The sequence below is a fragment of the Vigna umbellata genome, chromosome 7, assembly GCF_029865625.1.
Source record: "Vigna umbellata cultivar VRB3 chromosome 7, Vumbellata_1.0, whole genome shotgun sequence".
Taxonomy (NCBI): Eukaryota; Viridiplantae; Streptophyta; class Magnoliopsida; order Fabales; family Fabaceae; genus Vigna; species Vigna umbellata.
Genome location: NC_142171.1, coordinates 29368470 through 29390640, shown reverse-complemented (window position 1 = coordinate 29390640; position 22171 = coordinate 29368470). Strand labels below are relative to the sequence as shown.

The 22171-nt window shown below is 39.3% G+C and overlaps 1 protein-coding gene and 1 pseudogene across 6 annotated transcripts in view; one reads left to right on the top strand and one right to left on the bottom strand.

Annotated features, from left to right (window-relative positions):
* Positions 1-10525: 10525 nt before the first annotated feature.
* On the bottom strand, positions 10526-12119 carry LOC148195704 (plant-specific TFIIB-related protein PTF2 pseudogene; annotated as a pseudogene).
* A 1491-nt stretch (positions 12120-13610) lies between these two features.
* LOC124848732 (uncharacterized) overlaps positions 13611-22171 on the top strand; it is a 31503-nt gene continuing 22942 nt past the window's right edge. The window contains exons 1-6 of one of the 6 annotated variants that reach the window (XM_088094174.1): positions 13614-13754; positions 19785-19940; positions 20049-20327; positions 20411-20441; positions 20551-20564; positions 20647-20697. In XM_088094174.1, the coding sequence (XP_087950300.1) occupies positions 20124-20327; positions 20411-20441; positions 20551-20564; positions 20647-20697 (300 nt within the window). In that variant the 5' untranslated portion in view covers positions 13614-13754; positions 19785-19940; positions 20049-20123. Of the gene's footprint in view, positions 13755-19760; positions 20328-20410; positions 20442-20550; positions 20565-20646; positions 20698-22171 lie in introns of all 6 variants that reach the window. The other 5 variants (XM_088094177.1, XM_088094176.1, XM_088094173.1 and 2 more) reach the window with 5 other exon arrangements.

The following is a 22171-nucleotide window of genomic DNA, read 5'->3' as shown; positions in this document are numbered from 1 at the left end:
TGGTGGACGAGCGTTCGTTCGTCATCTCAGCATCCACTCATCAATTTTTTTAACGCCGTCCAGCCAACTTAACGGAAAGGACTCAATTGATATCAATTTTCAAAATTAAGGACCATTTTGATACACTTTAAAAAACGAGGACCCAATTGAGAAATTCGTACATAAATAGGGATGTCGAAAAGGATTAAACCAAATATATTTTTAGGAGGCTATTTGGACCCTTCTCATGAAATACTGTTTATATTGATAGAGTTGATACAGTAGGGAAATGGAAGATCAAGGAACTGTCCTAGACCGCTAGGTACAGTAAGTAGAGATAACCTGTTAGGTTTCTTTAAGCGAGAAACCTAAATCGATGTTCACTCCTCACTCAAAAATTATAACAACAAAAATGAAAGCATGTATGCGTATTGTTTCGACCGGATCCGGGGGGACCCTGCTAAAACATACAAACGTTAGACTGGCGGGCGGATGATATGGCTGGCTACGGGTGGATGGACGCCTGGTCGACAGATGGACGCTTTCTCGCAAGCTGAAACAGACCGAGCGGCTCTATCTCCAGGGGCTCTAGGCGCTGCTGAAAACTGGACGAACGCAGATCGAGCGGCTTTGGCGCTTGGTGGCACCTGGAGCTGACGAGAGCTGGGCGGACGCTGCTGAATCCCACGAGTTGAAGAAGGCCGGACCAAAACTGGACGGACGGTCACCTCTTTGCCGAGGATTGGACGCGCTGTGAAGGGTTTCTCCCTATGTACTCCAGATGGTCATCCTCCTACTCCAAGCCGGGCAGTCAGGTACCTGCCAAAGGCACTCCGACGCTCAAGTCAGTAATATGACAGAGCAATCTATAATGCATGTATATATTGCGTTCTAAGCAATCTGTCCAGAACTCATACCTGGAACCTTTATTTATACTGATTGTAATGGCCTTTTACCTTTCATGGGCCTGATAACGGCCCAATCATACCTTAATCTTTGTTAAGGGCTTTAATGAGTCATTAGCGTTTAACCGTGTAGTCGAAATAATGTGGGTTGGTTGGGAAGGATGGTCGGCCAGGGATGTCAACATGGGTGGGCGTCCATTGTAAGACCCTAGAACCTCAAGAATTTACCGAGTTGTAAAAAGTTCAAGTTATAATGTAAAATAGAATGTTGTCAAAGTTTGACATGGTTTACTATTTTAATTATAACTTTTTGTAGAAAATATCAATTGAGTTGATATTTTCTTTATTGGATAGTAGACTCAAAGAGCTTCGATTTGAGTACTCATACGTGTATTTTCGACTTCGGGAAAGGGGTCAACCGGACGATCAAAGTTGCGACAATCGTGCTGTTGGGGGACTTGCGCCCAATGCCCTTTTCTGTGGGGCGCCCAGGCGCGAGCATATCAGTTTTCAGATCTGAAATAAGTGGGAATTTGCGTGGAAAGTTGGGGAATATGCTCCATAATCATAATGTGCATCCCTTGGGCCAGAGAGGAGCGTGGGCAGACCTCCTTTCCAATTATTAAGTGATGCTTAGTGGATTAAGGGACCATGGTGTCTCTTGGGCACATCTACAAGTGTGGGAAAAAGGAGGAAATGGGTTCTACACTTGTGGGAGTGAAGTTGTTGCTGCAAAATCCGTGAGAGAGGTGAAGTTGAGAGCTTCTAGAGTTGCAAGGAGGCCAAGGTGCTGCAAGTCTCGTGAAGATGGATTCAAGGTTTTGCAAAGGAAGTCTTCAAGAAATAAGGGGTTTAACTTGGGATATAACATAGTGTATGATGGGTAGAAGGTAAGGGGAGTTAGATTTATTTCTTTGATTGTTGAGATAATCTGTGTTTGATGCAAATCTGGGAAAGAGGGGATGAAAATGGGGTTTCTGGAATCTGATGCGATTCTGCAGAATTCTGCAGAACACGCGTTCGTCCAAATGGTTCGACCAATTAGTGGTCGGCCAAAATACTTTGAGCGTTCGGTACTATGTTGTACGAGAGCTAGCGTTCGTCCTTGAGTAACAGTTAGTAATATATTAGACGTTCGTCCAAACAGTATTCAACCTCATAGTGAATTAGTGATTTTTGGCGTTCGTCCTTAATTAAGTATTCTCCTGAAGCAATCTCGAGCGTTCGGTCTAGGTAGATTAATGATTGTGAGCGTTCGTTCTCAATTTGGTATTTTAGGTTTCAATCTTGAGTGTTCGGTCTTAAATTGGTATTCTGAGGTTTCAATCCTGAGCGTTCGGTCTTCATGTGCTATTCTTAGGTTTCAATCATGAGCGTTCAGCATTAATCTGATATTCTTAGGTTTGGATCTTAAACGGTCGGTTTTGATGTATTAGTGATTATAGCCTTCGGTTTTAATTTGGTAGTCTCAACTGGTGATCCTGAGCGTTCGGTCTTAAATTGATAGGTTTCAATCTTGAGCTTTCGGTCTTAGTGAAATAGTGATCGCAGGCGTTCGACTTTAAATTGGTATTCTCAGAGAGTGATCTTTAGCGTTCGGTCTTGGTTCTGTATTAGTAATTGTAAGCGTTCGGTTTTGATGAGGTATTCTCAGGTTTAACTTGTAGCGTTCGGTCTTAATTTGGGATTCTTAGGTTTAAATCTTAATCGTTCAGTCTTGGGTTTAGTGATTGTAAGATTTTGGTCTTAATTTGGATTCTTAGGTTTGAATCTTAATCGTTCGGCCTTAATTTGATAGTGTTAAGTTTGAATCTTGAGCGTTCGGTATTATTATCCGTTAGAAATCGTTACCGTTCGACCTGGATCGGGTATTATGAGGTTTAGCTGGTAAGCGTTAAATCTTGGCGTATCAGTTCTTGTTAGCGTTCGATCTTGATCAGATAGTCTCAGGCTTCAATCTTAAGCGTTCGATAATATTATGTGTTAGTGAACGTTCGGTCTTGATGATGTTTATTTTCCGTTAGTGATTGTTCATAGGGAACGTTCGTTCTTGATGATGTTTATCCTCAGGAAGTACTCGTCAAAGGTAGTGTTCGGACTTGATGAGGCTTGATCTTTGAGCGTTCACCCAAACAGTAGTCGATTCATTATGATGTTCGGTTTTAGCGTTCGGCTTAATAATGTTTAATCGAAGATGGTGTTCGGTTTTGGCGTTCGGCCTAATAGTGTTGAATTCAATATGGTGCTCGGTTTTAGCGTTAGGCCTAATAGTGTTGAATTCAATATGGTGCTCGGTTTTAGCGTTCGGCCAAATAGCGTTGAATCCAATATAGTGCTCGGTTATAGCGTTCGGCAAATAGTGTTCGACCAAATAGTGTTCGGCCTAGTAGTGATCGCCCAAATAGTGTGTTGAGTCTCTGCGGAGACTGAGGTTCGAGTGTGATGGTTGTGATGGTAAAATTGTGAGAGCAAGCGTTCTGTCATTTCCTTAGAATTTTTGTCGAATCGATGGTGTTCGTATTGCGATACGATAGTGTGTTGAGTCTTTCTGGAGGCTGAGATTCGAGTTTCACCCTTTCCTCATGCGTGGGGACTAGAGGGGGTGGAATGTCTCACCCAATAACCTCGGCTCGTGTGAGTATAGTGCTCGGTGGGTGCGCCTAACCGAAGTTTTTACTCGTAATTCCTTGAGAGGTCGGGGAGATAGGTCTGAAGTTGCGATGGAAGACGACTCGAATCGCCCTGTTTTGCGAAACAGGTTTGGTACGACAAAATTCAAGGAAACAACAAAAGCTTGAGTAAATGATTGAGTTGTGAGTTTAATACTGTGATGTATTGTAATATTGTGACCTTGATAGTCTGAGTGATGATGATCTGAGTTACGAGTTGAATATTGTGTTGTATTGTAAGGTTGTGACTAGGACAATCTAAGTTATGATATTTTGATATTTTGGAATTATATGCTATGTTAGGTTCCTCGTTACTCACCCTGAAATGTTGTGGTTGTGGTTTCCACCTACGATGATCGTACTTGTACGGGAGTAGATGGCGTTGCAGATGAGGCAGAGATGGAATAACCCGACAAGAGTTATGGGAATAACTATGGAGGATTTATCATGTTTAAAGTAATTCTTTCGTTTTGAATAATGAATTTGTTATTTGTAAGGTTTTAACCTTGTGTTGTAAGACGCCTAGACTTTTGAGGTTTAGTTTCGCGATTAAATAAAAAAGAGAAAGAAAAAGACTGGCGTAAATTTCTGGTTTTTTTTTTTGGGTGTTACATCCATCTGGTTCTGCTGTCCGGTCACACTGGACGGACGCTCGGTCTTGATTGCCATCTTGGGCGGACGTTCGGTTCATGAATGGCTGGACGCTCGGTCCTGATTGCCATCTTGGGTGGACGTTTGGTCCATTCATGAACCGAACGTCCTTGGAGGGTCACTCGGTCCATGTGTGGTCGGGCAGCGTTAACTTGGACGCTCGGTCTTGGTGGTCGACCTGGGTGGACGTTCGGTTCATGAATGGGGAGGACCGGACGGTACACGTATGATTTCTATTAATTTTGTAAAGTATGTAAAATAGAATTACAAGTATCCCAAGGAAGCCTCCCTTCCTCCTGTCGCAACCGGAATCGCGACGGGACGACGATCCAAAAAGAAACGGGTTTTAAAAAGAGATTTGGAGTCGCCACCATAGTTTATTATGGAAAACTATGGAAAAACCTCAAAATGATAAAGCACGGTCCACGAAAACCATATTCTGGGTTCGGGAGTCGGTTACGTGTAGGGAAGGTGTTAGCACCCTACAACGCCTGCCCTAAGGCAGTACCTTTAACTAAATGCGCGAATATGATGTGGTTTTCAAAATGTTTAACTATCCCCTAAAATAAAATTATAAATAAACAAAATATATTTTTTTTAGTTTTTTGGGGCCCGACAAGGATTGACCTTGCTCCTACGTATTCTCATTCAAAATGAGAAATCAGGGTTACGTAGTTCTAGCTGAAAGACTGTTTGTTTATTTGAAAGTGTTGATGTTTTTAATTTTTGAAGATTTTATGTTTTTTATATTTTTGATAAAAAAAGAAGGTAATGAGTACTAGGCCGACGCGAACGGTCGCACGAGTATTCATACCTTTAAAATGATATTTAAATATTTTTAATTATTTTTGAAAAGAGAGATAACGATATTAAGCACTAGGCCGATGCGAACGATCACACGAGCACTCATACCGTTATCTACTTATTTAGGAAAACTTAAGGGTACTGAGTGCTAGGCTGATGCGGACGATCGCACGAGCACACATACCATTATTTACTTATTTAGGAAAACTTGAGAGTATTGAGTGCTAGGCTGATGCGGACGATCGCACGAGCACTCATACCCTCGTTTAATATTACGTAAATAAGAGAGAAAAGTATTGAACACTAGGACGATGCGAACGATCACACGAGTGTTCAACCTTTAAACGTATTTTTGAAATTTTATTTAAGAAAAGAAGAAAAAGGTTTTTAGCACAAGGACGACGCGAGCGGTCACACGTGTACTTAAACCTTTAAAACGTATTTTTGTAAATTTATTTAAGGAAGAAGAAGAGGTTTTTAGCACAAGGACGACGCGAGCGGTCACACGTGTACTTAAACCTTTAAAACGTATTTTTGTAAATTTATTTAAGAAAAGAAGAAAAGGTTTTTAGCACAAGGACGACGCGAGCGGTCACACGTGTGCTTAAACCTTTAAAACATATTTTTGAAACTTTATTTAAGAAAAGAAGAAAAAGTTTTTAGCACAAGGACGACGCGAGCGGTCACACGTGTGCTTAAACCTTTAAAATATTTTTGTAATTTTTTATTATTATTTTTATTATCGTCATTTTCGTGTTTAAAGTGCAGCAAATAAACCAAAATAAAAATAAAAGACAAGATCTAGGAGTGGGGTTATCATACAAAGGGGTTACATACAGTAAAAACTAATAACCAAACAAATATTAATACAAATAAAGAAAGAAAAGCATAAAAATAAAGCAAGAGAACAACCCAATAAGAATAGGGGTGCAGAGATAAAAACCAGGAGTGTAACTCGAAATTTCTTATCCAATGCCCAAATCTTTTTTGTTTTTGTTTGCAGAAACGGAATGGGCCTCAGCCCAAATGGTAGGGGTGTGAATAGGAATTGCCTCTCACTAGGAAGAAAAAGAAAGCAACCCACACCAGGCCCACGGCCTCTTGACCCCAATCAGAAACCCATTAGGGGTTCCTCCAACTTCATCTCATTTTTCATTCAGAGACCTTTTCTTCTTTCGCATGGGACCAAAGGAGGCTGGGGTTTTTCATCGTCCATGGCAACTCCATAACCAGCGCCGCCGCACACCTTGCCGGTTGCCACCTCCGAACCAGACCAGTCACCGCGTCACTACCGTTCCAATCCAGCCACCACCACTGCTTCCAGCCACCACCGCGCGCCCCCAAACCTCCATTCGACTGGCAGCTGCGAGCCGCTGCAAGCCACCGGAGGGAACCCGACCATCGCGAGCCGCGACTGATGCCACCAGATCTCGGCCTCTCCTCTGCAGCTTTGACTCACCGCCGTCTCCGACGAACCGGCCGCCGCTCACGACCACGACCCAACCTCCACCCAACCGGAAGCCGCGAGTCGTGCTAAGCTTTCCCCTCTCCTTCTCTTCTCTTCGCGCGTGAGAGAAAAGCGCTCCCATTCATCGTCGGCCACCGCTTCCACCGAAACCAGCCACCAGAATTTTTCCACTGACAGTGGTGACTAAGAGCGAAAACAGTGGAGTCATCCTTGACCTCTTTTGCACGACACGGACATCAATCCAACTCCTACAGTCGCCCTCCTTCGTTTGAAATTAGAACTTGCTGCCGGAAATTGTTTCTATACCCCTCTGATATCTATTTTCTGTTTTGGGTGCTGGGATGAATTTATGTGATGGGAAACATGGCTGAGATTAGGAACCGAGTGAGTTACTTGTTCTCTGTTTCTTGTTCTCTGTTTTTTCAGGTGCTGAACAAATGAAAGATGAGTTGATGATGATGAAGGTGTATGTAGTTGGGTGTGATGCCGAGGGATGTTAGAGATGAAGAAGAAAAAGGATGAAGATGATGGGTGCTTCCGCGGTGTTTGAGACGGTGTATGAGATGAAAGTGATGAAGAAGAATGGGGTTTCGTGGTGACGAGAGAAGAAGTTGATGATGGCTGGGATGGAGGCTGTTTGAGGTTAGGCCGTGGTATAAGGTGTTGGAGATGAAAATGAAGAGGAAATGGATGAAAAAAATGGTAGGTTCTGATCGCCCCTCTCTATATGGCTATGGTAATGGGTGTATATGAGTTGCCAGCATTGATAGAGAATGGAGGAGGATTGAGTATTGTGTGATGCGGAGATCAATCTCTGGAGTGAATGGGGGGCCCTTGGAGGTAATGGAGTTGGGAGTGAAAAAGGAGAAGTGGTTGGGGTGGTTACGGGTGTGTGTAGAGCAGAGGGGTGGTTACGGGAGCCAAAAAGATAAAAACCCCTAATAATATAAAATGAAATGATATATATAGTAAAATAAAATTAAGAAGATAAAATGAAGTAAAATAACTTAATAATAGTAAAATAAAATAAAATAACCAAGAAAGATAAAAAGGATAAAATAATAAAATATAATAAAGTGAATTAAAGAAATAAAATAACATAAAAAATAAAATAAAAAAAATAAAATAAAATAAACAAAAAATAATAATAATAAAAATAAGGAAAATAGAAATAAGGCAGAATAAAAAGAGAGTCGTTATTTAGTCAATCCGGACGAAATTGGGTGTTGACACCTCCACTAGCAAGAAATGTCCAGTCTATACCCAAAAGAAATAACCTAACCAACAACAATCCAAGAAGATTATTTATAGTGCTGCATTATACTAACTCATTCTCTCGCTCCCTCCTAGCTGAAAACACCGCTCGGCCTTTAACAAACAACCGTTCGGCCTTTTACAATTACTACTATTCAGTCTCTCATCCTCCACCGTTCGGCTTAACCTCTCATCCTCACAACTAGGCATCTCTTCCAACCGTTCGGCCTCTCCTTCTCCACCGTTCGGCCTAAACTCTCTTCATCACCGTTCGGCCTAACCTCTCCCCCCGTTCGACCTCTCTTCCTCCACCGTTCGGTCTAACCTCCCCCTTGTCTTCCTTCTCTCATAAGCATGTAGTATCCTACCATAACCTAACACACTGCTCCCTACTTTAGTCCTTCTAACTACACTAACATAAGTAGACTTAATAATTATTCCAACACAGCTTATCAAAGAAAATTGACTCTCTCCGACCTGCACATCAAAACATAGGATTGTATTTGGAATTAGGACAGGAAGGAAAGTAGAATTAGTTAGGAATTAGGACAGGAAGGAATGTAAAATTAGTTAGCAATGGCTATAGTAGTTAGCCAATTAGCTAGTAATAGAGGGTTATTTAAATAAATAAATAGGAGGATGTAAGGGGAAACACACATTATGAATTGTTAGCATTTGGGAATTGAACAAGTACTTAGTTATTAAAAGGGAAACATCATTCCAAGATAATTTTTTCCTGGTTATCACAGTGTTCGATTCGAGAGTGTTCAGCCTATAAGCGTTCGTCCAAACAGTGTTCGACTTAATAGTATTAGACGTGCTAGTGTTCGGTTTATAAGTGTTCGTCCAAACAGTGTTCGACCTCACAGTGTTCGGTTTGATAACGTTCGGTCTCTTAGAGTTTGTTTCAAAACAGTGTTCGACCTAATAGTGCAGTAAATAATGTTCGGTCAAATAGTGTTAGTGTGCAAAATGTTTGGAATGTATACTGATGTGATTTATGTGAAAGTATGTGAATGCATGTGATATGTTAAATTACTGTGATAATATGACTGCAAATTTAAATGATGAATTTGAGTATGAATTGGACATCTCAGGGTGAGATGGATGAAAGTGATATGTGAGGTGTTGTGGTTGTCTTGTATAACTGTAGTGAACTTTGAACTGGTATGTCTATCCCTACACTCAAAGCATTGTTCATGCGCACATAGAGAAGAACAGTGTAAGTGGTGAGAGTAGAGGGAGGTCCTCGTCTATACCAAATAGTGTTCGGCCTAGGGTTCAACAAATAGTGTTCGGTCAATACAGTATTCGACCTCATAGTGTTCGGTCTGTAAGCGTTCGTCCAAACAGTGTTCGGTCTAAACAATATTCGACATGATAATGTTCGGTCTGTAAGCATTCGTCAAAGCAGTGTGAAACCTTACAGTATTCTGTTTCATAGTATTTGATCTATAGCGGTCGTTCAAACAGTGTCCAACCTTATAGTATTCGGTTTCATAGTATTTGATCTATAGCGTTCATCCAAACAGTGTCCAACCTTATAGTATTCGGTTTCATAGTATTTGATCTATAACGTTCGTTCAAGCAGTGTCCAAAGAAAGAAGAAAAGGAAAGGGAAAGTTTGACACTATAACAGAAGGCTGGAACAGAAGAGGAGAAACACAGTGCAGAGATTGATTCAAGGTTTGCAAAGGAAGTCTTCAAGAGGTAAGGGGAGCTAGATCTATTTCTTTTGATTGTAGAACTATACTGTTGTTTGATGAAAATCTGGGGAAAAAGTGGGTAAAAATGGTGTTTTGGAAGTCTGGGTGCGATTCTGCATAGTTCTGCAGAACGAGCGTTTGTCCAAAATTGTGCTCTACCAAATAGTTTTCGGCCAAATAGTGCTCGACCAAACATGGTATTTGATCTATAGCGTTCGTCCAAACAGTGTCCAACGTTATAGTATTCGGTTTCATAGTATTGGATCTACAGCGTTCGTCAAAACAGTGTCCAACCTTATAGTATTCGGTTTCATAGTATTTAATCTATAGCGTTCGTTCAAATAGTGTCCAACCTTATAGTATTAGAAGTGATAGTGTTCGGTTTATAAGCGTTCGTCCAAACAGTGTTCGACCTCATTGTATTCGGTTTCATAGTATTTGATCGCGTTCGTCCAAACAGTGTTCGAACAATAATATTAGAAGTGATAGTGTTCGGTTTATAAGCGTTCGTCCAAACAGTGTTTGGTTCCTTAGTGTTCGTCCAAATAGCGTTCGGCAAATAGTGTCCGGCCAAATAGTGTTGGTCCAAATAATGTTCGGCAAATAGTGTTCGCTCAAATAGTGTTCGGCAAATAGTGTTCGGTTCTAAGTTCATTTGCTGTGATGGGTTGAATTAAGTGTGCAAAATATTTAGAATGTATACGGTGATGTGATTTATGTGAAAGTATGTGAATGCATGTGATATGTTAAATTACTGTGATAATATGACTGCAAATTTAAATGATGAATTTGAGTATGAATTGGATATCTCAGGGTGAGATGGATGAAAGTGATATGTGAGGTGTTGTGGTTGTCCTGTATATAGAATCATCATTGTATCCTGATATCATGTATGTACATTAAGGTCCCTGAATTGTTAAAAGGTAACAAACAAAATTGCCATCATCATTCATACAAAAAAAGATGTTCGTACAAAACTTGCAGAAACAAAAAATCTGCTCTAGATAGTTGTCTTGGACAAAATGTTAACTGACAATTACGATAAATTTATCTGAAATTTCTCACATAATGCCTCTATATCTGAACCTCTTATACAATGCCAGAGTTGAACACATGTAGATCCAGTAAGGTATTGTAATGCCCCTTCTCAATTTCTTCATCTTTTACTTGATGAAGAACAAGGGTCTCAATAATGAGGTCTTCCCAATCAACATCGTCCACTACCATTCCTTTTCTCTTCCTCCTTCTTTCAGGACAAGAGCTATCTAAAGGGACAGAAACATCACCTAGATTAGCATCTACTGGATGCATAATTCGTTTTATCCGCAACTTAGCAGCAGTGATTTTCTCCTTCCTCATTTTACATTTCAATTGCCCATTGACAAACGATGGCGGCATGGTATCCACACCAACATCCTTCTCCATTAGTTCTCTAAGCATAAGCTTCTTGCTCAATTCAGATTTTCCATCCCACCACTCCCTACACTCCAGAATATCAAATTGAAAAATAATCCTTTTCCGAGCATTCCCGCTCCCTCGCAATGGCTCAGCACAACGATTTTGATCTAAAAACTTCTTATACATCACAGACAAGCATTCAGTGGAAATCTGCATTCTGTCAGCATCCCTTTTACTCTCCAACGAAAAATACTGTAAATCCTTACGCGAAGTCACGCCATCAACGCCGTATTCAAATTCATTGTCATGTCTCAAGCATTCAGCAACCACATCCTCCAAGTCTACCGTAGCTCGATCAAGACCCTTTCTCTTCTCCTGAGTCTCCCCAGGATTCAACATAACCTTTCTCTCCATATACCGAATCACCAAAGGCGCATTCTTAACAATGTTTTTAACAGTAACATCCTTACCCCAAGGCAACACCTGCGCAGCCTTCACAAGCGTCTCAAGCAACTCCTTATATCTTAGCCTACAAGTTGAAACCGTAGCATGAACTTCCTTAGCCAATTCCTCCATCACCACCACGGCCCCATTCAACTCCGCCACAAACACCAAGACCGCCACCACCAGCGGAAGGGGCCGGCGGCCGGTGCTCAAAAACCACTTCACCGCACATTGAATCAAAAACACCCCCTGTTTCCGCATCTTCTCAATCACACCGCTCTCAACAGAGGAAAAAACACTCGAATTTTTAATTGTTCTTTCCAACGAATGCACAATGTCAAACTCCGGAAAATCAGGTCTCAGATCCAAAAAATCAACAACACGCTGAATCATCTTACCGATTTCATAGATGTCGCACCCCACCGTGGAGGCAATCTCCGCCATGGGCAAGGGTCGGTCCTCCCTCCGCATGACAACATACGCGCAAGCGCCGATGAGCACGCGGAACCACTCACCCTGACCAAACTCACCATCGGTTATGGTGTACACCATGCTCCTAACGTCGCTGTTCTTGGAAGATAACCCTAGACTGTAGGTTACTTCCTCGATGGTGCTTTTTGCGGTAAAGTGTTTCCTCTCTCTTAAGAGTATACGCTGCCGGAACCGGCGGTGCCCACATGGATGAAAGTACCCTGGGGACCATCGATGCCGCCGATTTGGGCTTCAAATTGGTCGAATTGCTGAATGCAACCGCAAGAAGAACATATCAACGCACCAGACTCATCGTCGCGGAGGAATGAGGTTTTGTCACAGTAGCTGCAAGAAGAAGGAGACATGAAACCCCTCGTTCCAAAGAGTTTTACAAATTTAATTAAATTGAGTATATATAAGGTTTAATCATTCACTAAGTCCCTATTTTCGCATGGAATCTCAATTTCGTCCCTTTCTTTCTGAAAATATCAATTGGGTCCCAATTTTATGAAAATTGCAACAAATCGATCCTTTCCGTTAAATTGGCCGGACGGCGTTAAAAAAATTTATGAGTGGATGCTGAGATGACGAACGAACGCTCGTCCACCAGCGAACGAACGCTCGTCCACCAGCGAACGAACGCTCGTTCACCAGCGAACGAACGCTCGTCCACCAGCGAACGAACGCTCGTGGACCTCTTACTGCTGGACGACCGTTCGTTCCACACTGGACGACCGTTCGTTCAGTGGTCGACGAGCGTTCGTTTGCTGGTGGACGAGCGTTCGTTCGTCATCTCAGCATCCACTCATAAATTTTTTAACGCCGTTTGACACTATTTAACGGAAAGGATCGATTTGTTGCAATTTTCATAAAATTGGGACCCAATTGATATTTTCAGAAAGAAAGGGACGAAATTGAGATTCCATGCGAAAATAGGGACTTAGTGAATGATTAAACCTATATATAAGCCCTTTTCAATCTAGCAAAGTTATTTATAAACAACATATTGTCTTTAAAACTTAATTATATTTTATTTAATTAATGTAAAAAATAACATTATTCAGGCTATTAAAAATATATTTTATAAATATAATTCTATTCAGGATGATTATTGTATATAATTTATCAATAAATTAATATTTTATACAAATATTATATTATTATATGATAAATAATATTATAATAGTATAGTATTTATATAATTATTCTAATTTATAAAATTAAAATTTTATATAATTATATGATATTTATAATTACTATAATTATACATATTTATATAAAATAAAATATAATATAATATAAATATGTGGGTTTAATTTAAATATATATGTGTGTGTTTCAGCTAAGAAGACTAGGAAATATTAATTTATTGATAAATTATATACAATAATAATCTTGAATAGAATTATATTTATAAAATATATTTTTAATAGGGTTTAGGGTTTATAGTTGCAGAATTGCCGCAAAGGGTATATGCAGATTGTCAGGCCTCAAAAAAAAAAAAAAAAAAAAAACGTGGCAACCGAAGAGCGCGCCACCTCAGCGACGCACATGGTCGACAGCAGCGCCCGACAGCCACTGACGGACGCCAGGTGTCGCACATGGAGGTGAGTCAGAAACGCAATGGAAAGCTGACTGCCAGGGTGTGAACGTGCGTTCAGCGGTAGTGGAAAACACGTGGCGACCTCAGATTGGACGACCGTCCGGCATGGGCTGTCAGAAGCATAGTGGAACGTGCGCTGGCTGAGTGGGGACGTGCGTTCGGCTGAGTGGGAAACAGTTTTGGGAATATTCCCACTCCCTTTACACGCGTCTCCAGGTTTTATTTATGAAGTGTTCTTCCTCTTCACCCTCTTTCCTAGATTTCTAAACCTTCTCTCTAAACTCTCTGCGCCTTCTCTCTAAGAAAACACCCGTTTCATCTCCTCCATTCTGTATTCCGGCAGCGTAGAAGGACGCACGACATCCAGGGCTTCCAGAGAAAAACGTTCGGTTAGTGAAACTGGTAAGTCCTTCCTTCTTCTCTAACGTTCGTTTTCCACGCATGCAAACTCAGTTCTAAGTTGTACGTTCGTCATCTTTCTTAAAGTGGAGTAATTCTGATCTTGGTGATTGAGGTTCGTTCGTGTAGTGGATTAACGAGCGTTGACAGTAGGCGAATAAGTGTTTGAGAGGTCGTGTCTCTACGTCTGTGGACGTTCGGTCATTTCCAGGTAAGGGAATGACGTACGAATAATGGTGCTCGGTTTTGAACTGAGCGTTCGTCCTAATGGTGCTCGGTTTTGAACTGAGCGTTCGTCCAAATGGTGCTCGGTTTAAACTGAGCGTTCGTCCTTAATGGTGCTCGGTTTTATAATGAACGCTCGTTCTAAAGAGGGCCTCGGTCTTATTTTGAGCGCTCGCTTAAAATGGTGTTCGGTCTTATACTGAGCGCTCGCTCAAAATGGTACTCGGTCTGAGCGCTCGTATCTTGTAAAATTACGTACGTTCGACTTCAGATTTTGCCACGTTCGGTCATTGATTGACAGTGGGTTCAGTATGATAATTTCATAAAAACGTTCCCTGGAAGTCCTGAAATGTTCGCTTTGTGCGTGAGTGTGTACGTGCGAGCCTACGGGCGTGCGTACACGCGTGCATAAACTCTAAGCCCTAAACCCTAAACAATTAAACCCTAAACCCTAAATTATAAACACTAAAACCCAAATAATGAACCCTAAACCTTAAAGACTACACACTACGCCCTACAACTTAAACCCTAACCACTACATCATAAACCCTAAATCCTAAACCCTACACCCTAAACCCAATACCCTAAACAGTAAACCTTACTCCCTAAACCCCAAACCTTAAACCCTTAACTTTGACCCATAAACTCTAAACCATAAACCTTAAACCTTACGCCCTTAACCCTAACCCTACACACTAAACATAAACTCTAAACACTACACCCTACACACTACACCATAAACTCTAACCCTAAACCCTACACCCTAAATGCTAAATTCTACACACTAAACCCTATAGCTTAAACATTACAACCTAAACCCTGAACCCTAAACTCTAAACCCTAATCCCTAATCCCTAAACCCTACACCATAAATCATAACCCCTAACACCTAAACCCTACACCCTAATCCTTAAACACTAAACCATCATCCACAAACCCTCAATCTTAAACCCATAACCCTTAACCCTAAACTCTCAACCTTAAATCGTACACCATGAACCCTAGAGCCTGAATCCTAAAACCTCAACCTCAAACCCAAAACCCCAAGCCCTACACCATAAACCCTACCCCACAAGCCCTACACCCTAAAGCCTAACCCAAAACCCTAAACCCTAAACTAAAAATCCTAAACCCTACACCCTAAACAATACACCCTATACCCTAATCTGTTACCCCTCAACCTTAAACCCTTAACCCCGAACCATAAACTATAAACCCTAAACCATGCCCTTAAACCAAACACCATTAAACCCAAACCAAAAAACCTAAACCCCAAACCCAAAATCCTAAACCCTACACCATAAAGCCTACACACTACACCCTACACCTTAAACCTTAACCACTACATCCTAAACCCTTAGCCCTACACCATAAACCTTAACCCATAAACCCTAAGCCCTAAACCCTAAACCTTAAAGCCTAAAGCCTAAACCCTAAAACCTATACTATAAATCTTAAACCCTAAAACCTAAACCTTATTCCCTAAACCATAAACCCTACACCTTAAACACTAAACCATCAAACTCAAACCCTCAACCTTAAACCCTTAACCCTGAACCATAAAACCTAAACCTCAAACCCTAAGCCCTACACGATAAACCCTAAGCCATAAATCCTAAACCCTAAATCCTACACCTTAAACCCTACACCCTAAATCCTACACCCTACATCATAAACCCTTAACCCTCAACCTTAAACCCTTAACCCAAAACCATAAACCCAAAACCCTAACCAATGCCCTTAAACCAAACACCATTAAACCCAAACCGAAAAACCTAAACCCTAAACCAAAAATCCTAAACCATACACCTTAAAGCCTACACACTACACCCTACACCTTAAACCCTAATAACTACATCCTAAACCCTAAACCTTAAACCCTATACCCAAAACCCTACACCCTAAACCTTTAACCCACAACCTTAAACACTTAACTTTGAACCACAAACCTTGTACCTTAAACCTTACATCCTTAACCCTAAACCCTTCACCCTAAACAATAAACCATAAACAATAAACCCTAAACCTACATCGAACACACTCCACCATAAACTCTAACCTATAAACCCTAAAACCTAAATCGTACACCCTAAATGCTAAACTCTACACACTAAACCCTAAACATCCAAAAATCCTCAACCCTCAACCCTTAATTCAAAACCCTAAACCCTACACCATAAAACCTAAACCCTAAACATTAATCCCTAATCTCTAAACCTTAAACCATACACCATAAATTCTAAACCCTAAACCATACACCTTAAAAATTTAACCATCAACCTTAAACCTTAACCCTTAAACCCTTAACCTTCCACCCTAAACCCTTAACCTTCAACCATGCACCCTGAACCGTAAACCCTAAACCTTACACCCTAAATCCTAAGCCCTACACCATAAACCTTAACCCATAAACCCTAACTCCTGAACCCTAAAGTCTAAACCCTAAACTCTAATCCCTAAATCATACACCCTAAACCTTAAATCCTAAACCATAAACCTTACATCCTACACCCTAAACCTTTAACCCTCAACCTTAAACCATTAACTCAGAACCATAAACCCTAAACCATGCCCTTAAACCAAATACCATTAAACCCAAACCGAAAAACCCAAACCCAAAATCATAAACCCTACACCCTAAATCCTACACACTACATCCTATACCTTAAACCCTAATCACTACATCCTAAATTCTAAATCGTAAACCCTACACCCTACACCCTACACCCTAAACCTTTAACCCACAACCTTAAACCCACAACCTTAAACCCTTAACTTTGAACCACAAACCTGATAAGTATGAAAAATACATGTTTTCAGACTTATTAATTAGCTCAAAATTTGTATTTATTCATGAAATAATGTGTTTCCTCATAGAAAAAGTTGTAATAGAAAGTAGGAAAGTGTGTAGTAAATTGTACAGGAATTTATACATCAAAGTGGAGTGTTGTCAGATGTTTCTCGCTAAGCCGACATTAAATCGCTCAGCTAAAAAGATGACTATTCGCTCAGCGCATGATAGTTGTGCACTAAGCGAATTAATTAAATTAGAATTGGCTTTTAAGTTCGAGACAGACAGAAAGAGAGAGAAGTTCCAGATAGAGGAAAGAAATGAAAACATCTCAGGAACTTCAGGAGACTACTTCAAGGCATCAAAGCACCATTGTTGCAAGGGATTGCTTCAAATGTGTACGTTCTAGATGACTAGGAGTAGTTAAATTTTTCTTTCGTTGGAATTGGATGTAATGAACTCACTCTGATGTAATTTTCTTGTTCAATATATCGTTGTTCATTCATATGCTCTTTCTTGAATTTACTATCATTGTATGGAAATATAATGTTATTTGAATGTCTTTGATTACTGGAAAGTAACTTTGAACATGGACATAGATAGAGCACTTAAGTGATTTGGGATCTAGGGATAGACTCAATAACTTGATCATTCTTAGCATCAGACTTAATGCAAATTGTATGTTAAATTCACTAAGGAATTAGCAGTTTGATATATTAATTTAGAACTAGTTGCCAAGGGATTAGGACTAGTATGCCTTGATGTGAATGCTTGAATGAAATAATGAAATATTGAACAAAGTTTTATATTCATATGATTCATGAAACTCAATTCCAACGAAGTTTCTTTTAAATATAAATTCCTTGCACGCCAACTATTTGATAAAATACCAAAAAGAGTTTCTTGTGTTATTTTGAGCATTTTGATGTCTAATTGAGTTATAAAAGGAAGAATTGTCATGTGTTGCACAAGTCCTTTGGGAGATGATACTTTTACTTATTTCACTGTATTACTTGAACGATTTGGTATACTTACCAAAAAGTTATCACAACCCTGAACCCTAAACCTCAAACCTTACATCCTTAACCTAAACCCTACACCGTAATCCCTCAACCCTACACCTACATCCTACACACTCCACCATAAACACTAACCTATAAACCATAAACCCTAAACCTTAAACGCTAAACTCTACACACTAAAGCCTATAGCTTAAACCTTACACCCTAAACCTTAAACCCTAAAACCTAAACATTAAACCCTCAAACCTAAACCCTTAAACCTAAAACCTAAATCCAAAACCCTATACATTAAACCCTACACCTTAAAACCTAAACAATACACCTTAACCCTAAACCATACACCCTAAACATTTAACCATCAACCACAAAATCGTAACCTTGATCCCTACACCTTGAACCTTAAACCATACACACCGAACCCTAAACCGTGAATCGTAAACCCTAACCTCACACCCTAAACCGTAAGCCTTACACCATAAACACTAAACCCTAAACACTAATCCCTAAACCCTAAATCCTAAATAATAAACCATAAACCATAAACCCTAAGGCCTAAACTCTAAACCCTAAACCATAACCCCTAAAACCTAAACCTTAAACCCTACACCCTAAACACTTAACCATCAACCACAAACACTCAACCTTAAACCCATAACCCTTAACCTTAAACCATACACTCTGAACCCTACACCCTAAACCCTAAAACCTAAACCATAAGCCCTACACAATAAACCCCAACCCATAAACCCTAAGCCATAAACCCTAAACCTTAAAGCCTAAACTTTAATCCCTAAATCCTACACCCTATATCCTAAATCCTACACCCTACACCCTAAACCTTTAACCATCAACCTTAAACCCTTAACCCATAACCATAAACCCTAAACCCTAAACCATGCCCTTAAACCAAACACCATTAAACCCAAACAGAAAAACCTAAACCCTAAACCCTACACCTTGCCCACTAAACCATCAAACTCAAACCTTCAACCTTAAACCCTTAACCCTTAACCTTAAATCCTAAACCATACACCCTGAACCCTAGACCCTGAACCCTAGACCCTGAACCCTAAGCCCTACACCATAAACCCTAACCCATAAATCCTAAACCCTTAAACCCTAAATCCTACACCTTGAACCCTACACCCTACACTTTAAACCCTTAACCCTCAATCTTAAACCCTAAACCTTAATAATGCCCTTAAACCAAACACCATTAAACCCAAACCAAAAAACCTAAACCTTAAACCAAAAATCTTAAACCATACACCTTAAAGCCTACACACTACACCCTACACCTTAAACCCTAACCACTACATCCTAAACCCCAAACCCAAAATCCTACACCCTAAACCTTAAACCCTACCCCCTAAATCTTAAACCCTGAAGCCTATACCCTAAACCTTTAACCCACAACCTTAAACCCTTAACTCTGAATCACAAACCCTGAACCCTAAACCTCAAACCTTAAACATTACATCCTTAACCCTAAACCTCAAACCTTAAACCTTACATCCTTAACCCTACACCCTAAATCCTACCCCCTAAACCCTAAACCTACACCCAACTCGAAGTTGAAGATCGGGTAATTCATTATGATTGAATTGTTTATGTTAGAAAATTAGAAATTTTATTATTATTATTATTATTGTTGATATATTTAATATGTTTATATCTCTTTATTATGATTGTTTTATAGATAGTTTACCTTGTTTATGTTTGTGTGTTTGTAAATGATATTACTCCATAATTATTGTATAATGTATTATACGTGAGACTATTGCATATATTTCAAAAGCATAATAAATGTGAAAGATGATGGGAAAAGATTTGAAGTAATGCAATTTGAAGTTATTTAGTTATTAATTAAACATTGTTTTCCTAACTTTAAATTTTAAAGTTTTTAAAAAATACATTTTTGCATTATAAAAAGTTTTAATATATATGGTTTTTTCCAATAATCCGTGACAGTGTGAATTTGGGAATTTCTGCCAGTATACATACTACTCCGGAGATCCAAAAATCCACTCCTCTGTTTGCCGCTGCCAAAGCCGCTTTCTCAAACCAATTCATCTGTGCAGAAATCACTTAGCTGCGTGTTATTCACCCTTTTATTCCTTAACTGGAATGGTTATTCTGTGTATACCCTTGGTGATTTTTGTGTTGCTCTGTTCTTTATTTTTGCTATGTGTGTGGGGCTTTTGGAAGTGAAAAACTGACATGTATTAATGTTTTGGTTAAATGTACTGGTGAATCCAGGTATATCTAGCTTTTAAGTAACCCAAAGAGCTTCAGCTTGTTCCGAAATAAAATTGACCCAACAACAGTTAGAGAATGCAAACCATGCGGCTGATGCTTTCCAATTCCGACAACAGATCTCTTATCAGGCTCTCTTCATATTTGTATTCTTATTTTCGGACACCATTGAATTTTTTCTCACTATCGGCACCGTCTCGTGCTTCCTCTACCGCAACCAACTTGTTCACATCTCCGTGGTCTTCCTCTCAACGTCGGGGAATCAAAGTATCTGGCTCTGATGTATGCATCTTTTAAATTTGACTATTTTATTGGGCTTTTGGTCAAATTTTATAGGTGCTTCTTCACTGTCTTTTGCGGTGCAGATTAGAGTTGGAAATATCATTGGAAAACAAGGTTCCTTTGCTCTTCGGTTATTGAATTTTACTATGGTTTCAATTCGACATGTATGCTTTCTAACAGATTCATTTTGCATTCTTATTGTGTTGGTCGTGCTTGCTTCCAGGGCGCATTTACGAGGTACTTAATACTACTACTCAATCAATTTATTCCATTGAATCTTGTTATCCCACACTTTCTTTTGTGATGCAAACCTCTTCAGGTTCTTAAAGTAGATCACTCTCATGAAGGAAGAGGAAAAGCCACAATCAAGGTTTGTCCTAAGTTTTCCTCTTTTTTTGTGTCATACTGACCCCCCCTAAATGCATACTTGTTCCATAATTTTATTAATGAGCATGCTTATCTTTATTTACTTTTGGACGAACTTTTACATAAGCTAAAATGCATAAGCTAATTTGTATAAGCACTTTCTAGCTTCTTTTAATTATTATTTTTAACTTGTACATGAGCTAATTTTAGCTTATGGAGAACATAATTTCATTTTTTTTCTTTTTGTTTTTCTCTCCTGGAAGGACATACGGTGAAACTTGTTCAAATATGTCCTTGGGAATGGAATAGTGTACTATGTTGAATATGCCTTAAATTAGGAAAATAGTATTGGTGTAGTGAATGCTATCATGTTATTTGTCTTTTGAAGGAATTATTATCGTATATATTTCTAAAGGTAACTAATGGGAAGTCTTTTGGCCATTGTGTCCAGGAAACCTGCTTTCCTCATTTTTCTGCACTCTCTTTAAGATTTTTCTTGACACACAAAATCAACTCCTTGGTGCAAAATATATATGCCTTAATTTTATACTGCATATCCTATTTGGTAGAGGAAAATTTTCATCAGTAATTTTGGCAATTTTCTTATTTATCTTCACATATTAGAAAAGTGGTGAACAAAGTGAATAGAAAACTAGTTGTGTAGATGGTAACAATTTACTTATTTAATCATAGTTAAATAACTTGTTTTATGAGTTAAGATTTCTGGACCCTAACAAGTTATTATTATCCATAATAAAAGCATATATGTTTGATATGTAAATGCAAATAAGACAATATTTTAGTTTGGCAGCTACTTTCTTTCATAGCTGTTTGGTAGCTGTCAGTAAATAAGTTAGACTGTTGTATTCTAGACAACTGAATCTAGACTGAATGTAGATAGATTGAAATGATAGTCAAGTGCAGAGCAAAGTTTCCTTTACCTCTGTTTCTCTCCTCTTCTCTCTATCCTCTATATTGTGTTCTTCCCTTTTCCCCTCTTCTTGTCTTCCTGTTTCTTTCATCTTTCGTACCAAAATTCTATATTATGACTCATCTTGATTTATTTATCTGTAAATTTACTGGCTTGAACCCACATGTTAAAATGCATGTGTATATACGCTGTTTGCTATTTACAAACTCACTTGGACTGTATCGAAAAACCAACAAAGTGGTAATGGACAAACTTACTTCGATACACTGTTAAATGATAAACTAATATTTTTTTCATGACCTTACTATAGATGTTATACAAAATCCCAAATATTCTTATGATTTGATTTGGTTGCAAGGTGAGAAAGTGAAAGAGAGTGATCAAGGAGTAACAACAAAGTTTGATTTGAGAATCTAAGTATTCTGCTATTTTCTCTATAATTGAGCTATACAATTTGTAGAAACTGATGAGACATTGGCTGGTAGTTGTTTCGAATGATAATGCAACCATTTCTCCACTAATTTGCTACAAACAAGTTTACTGAACT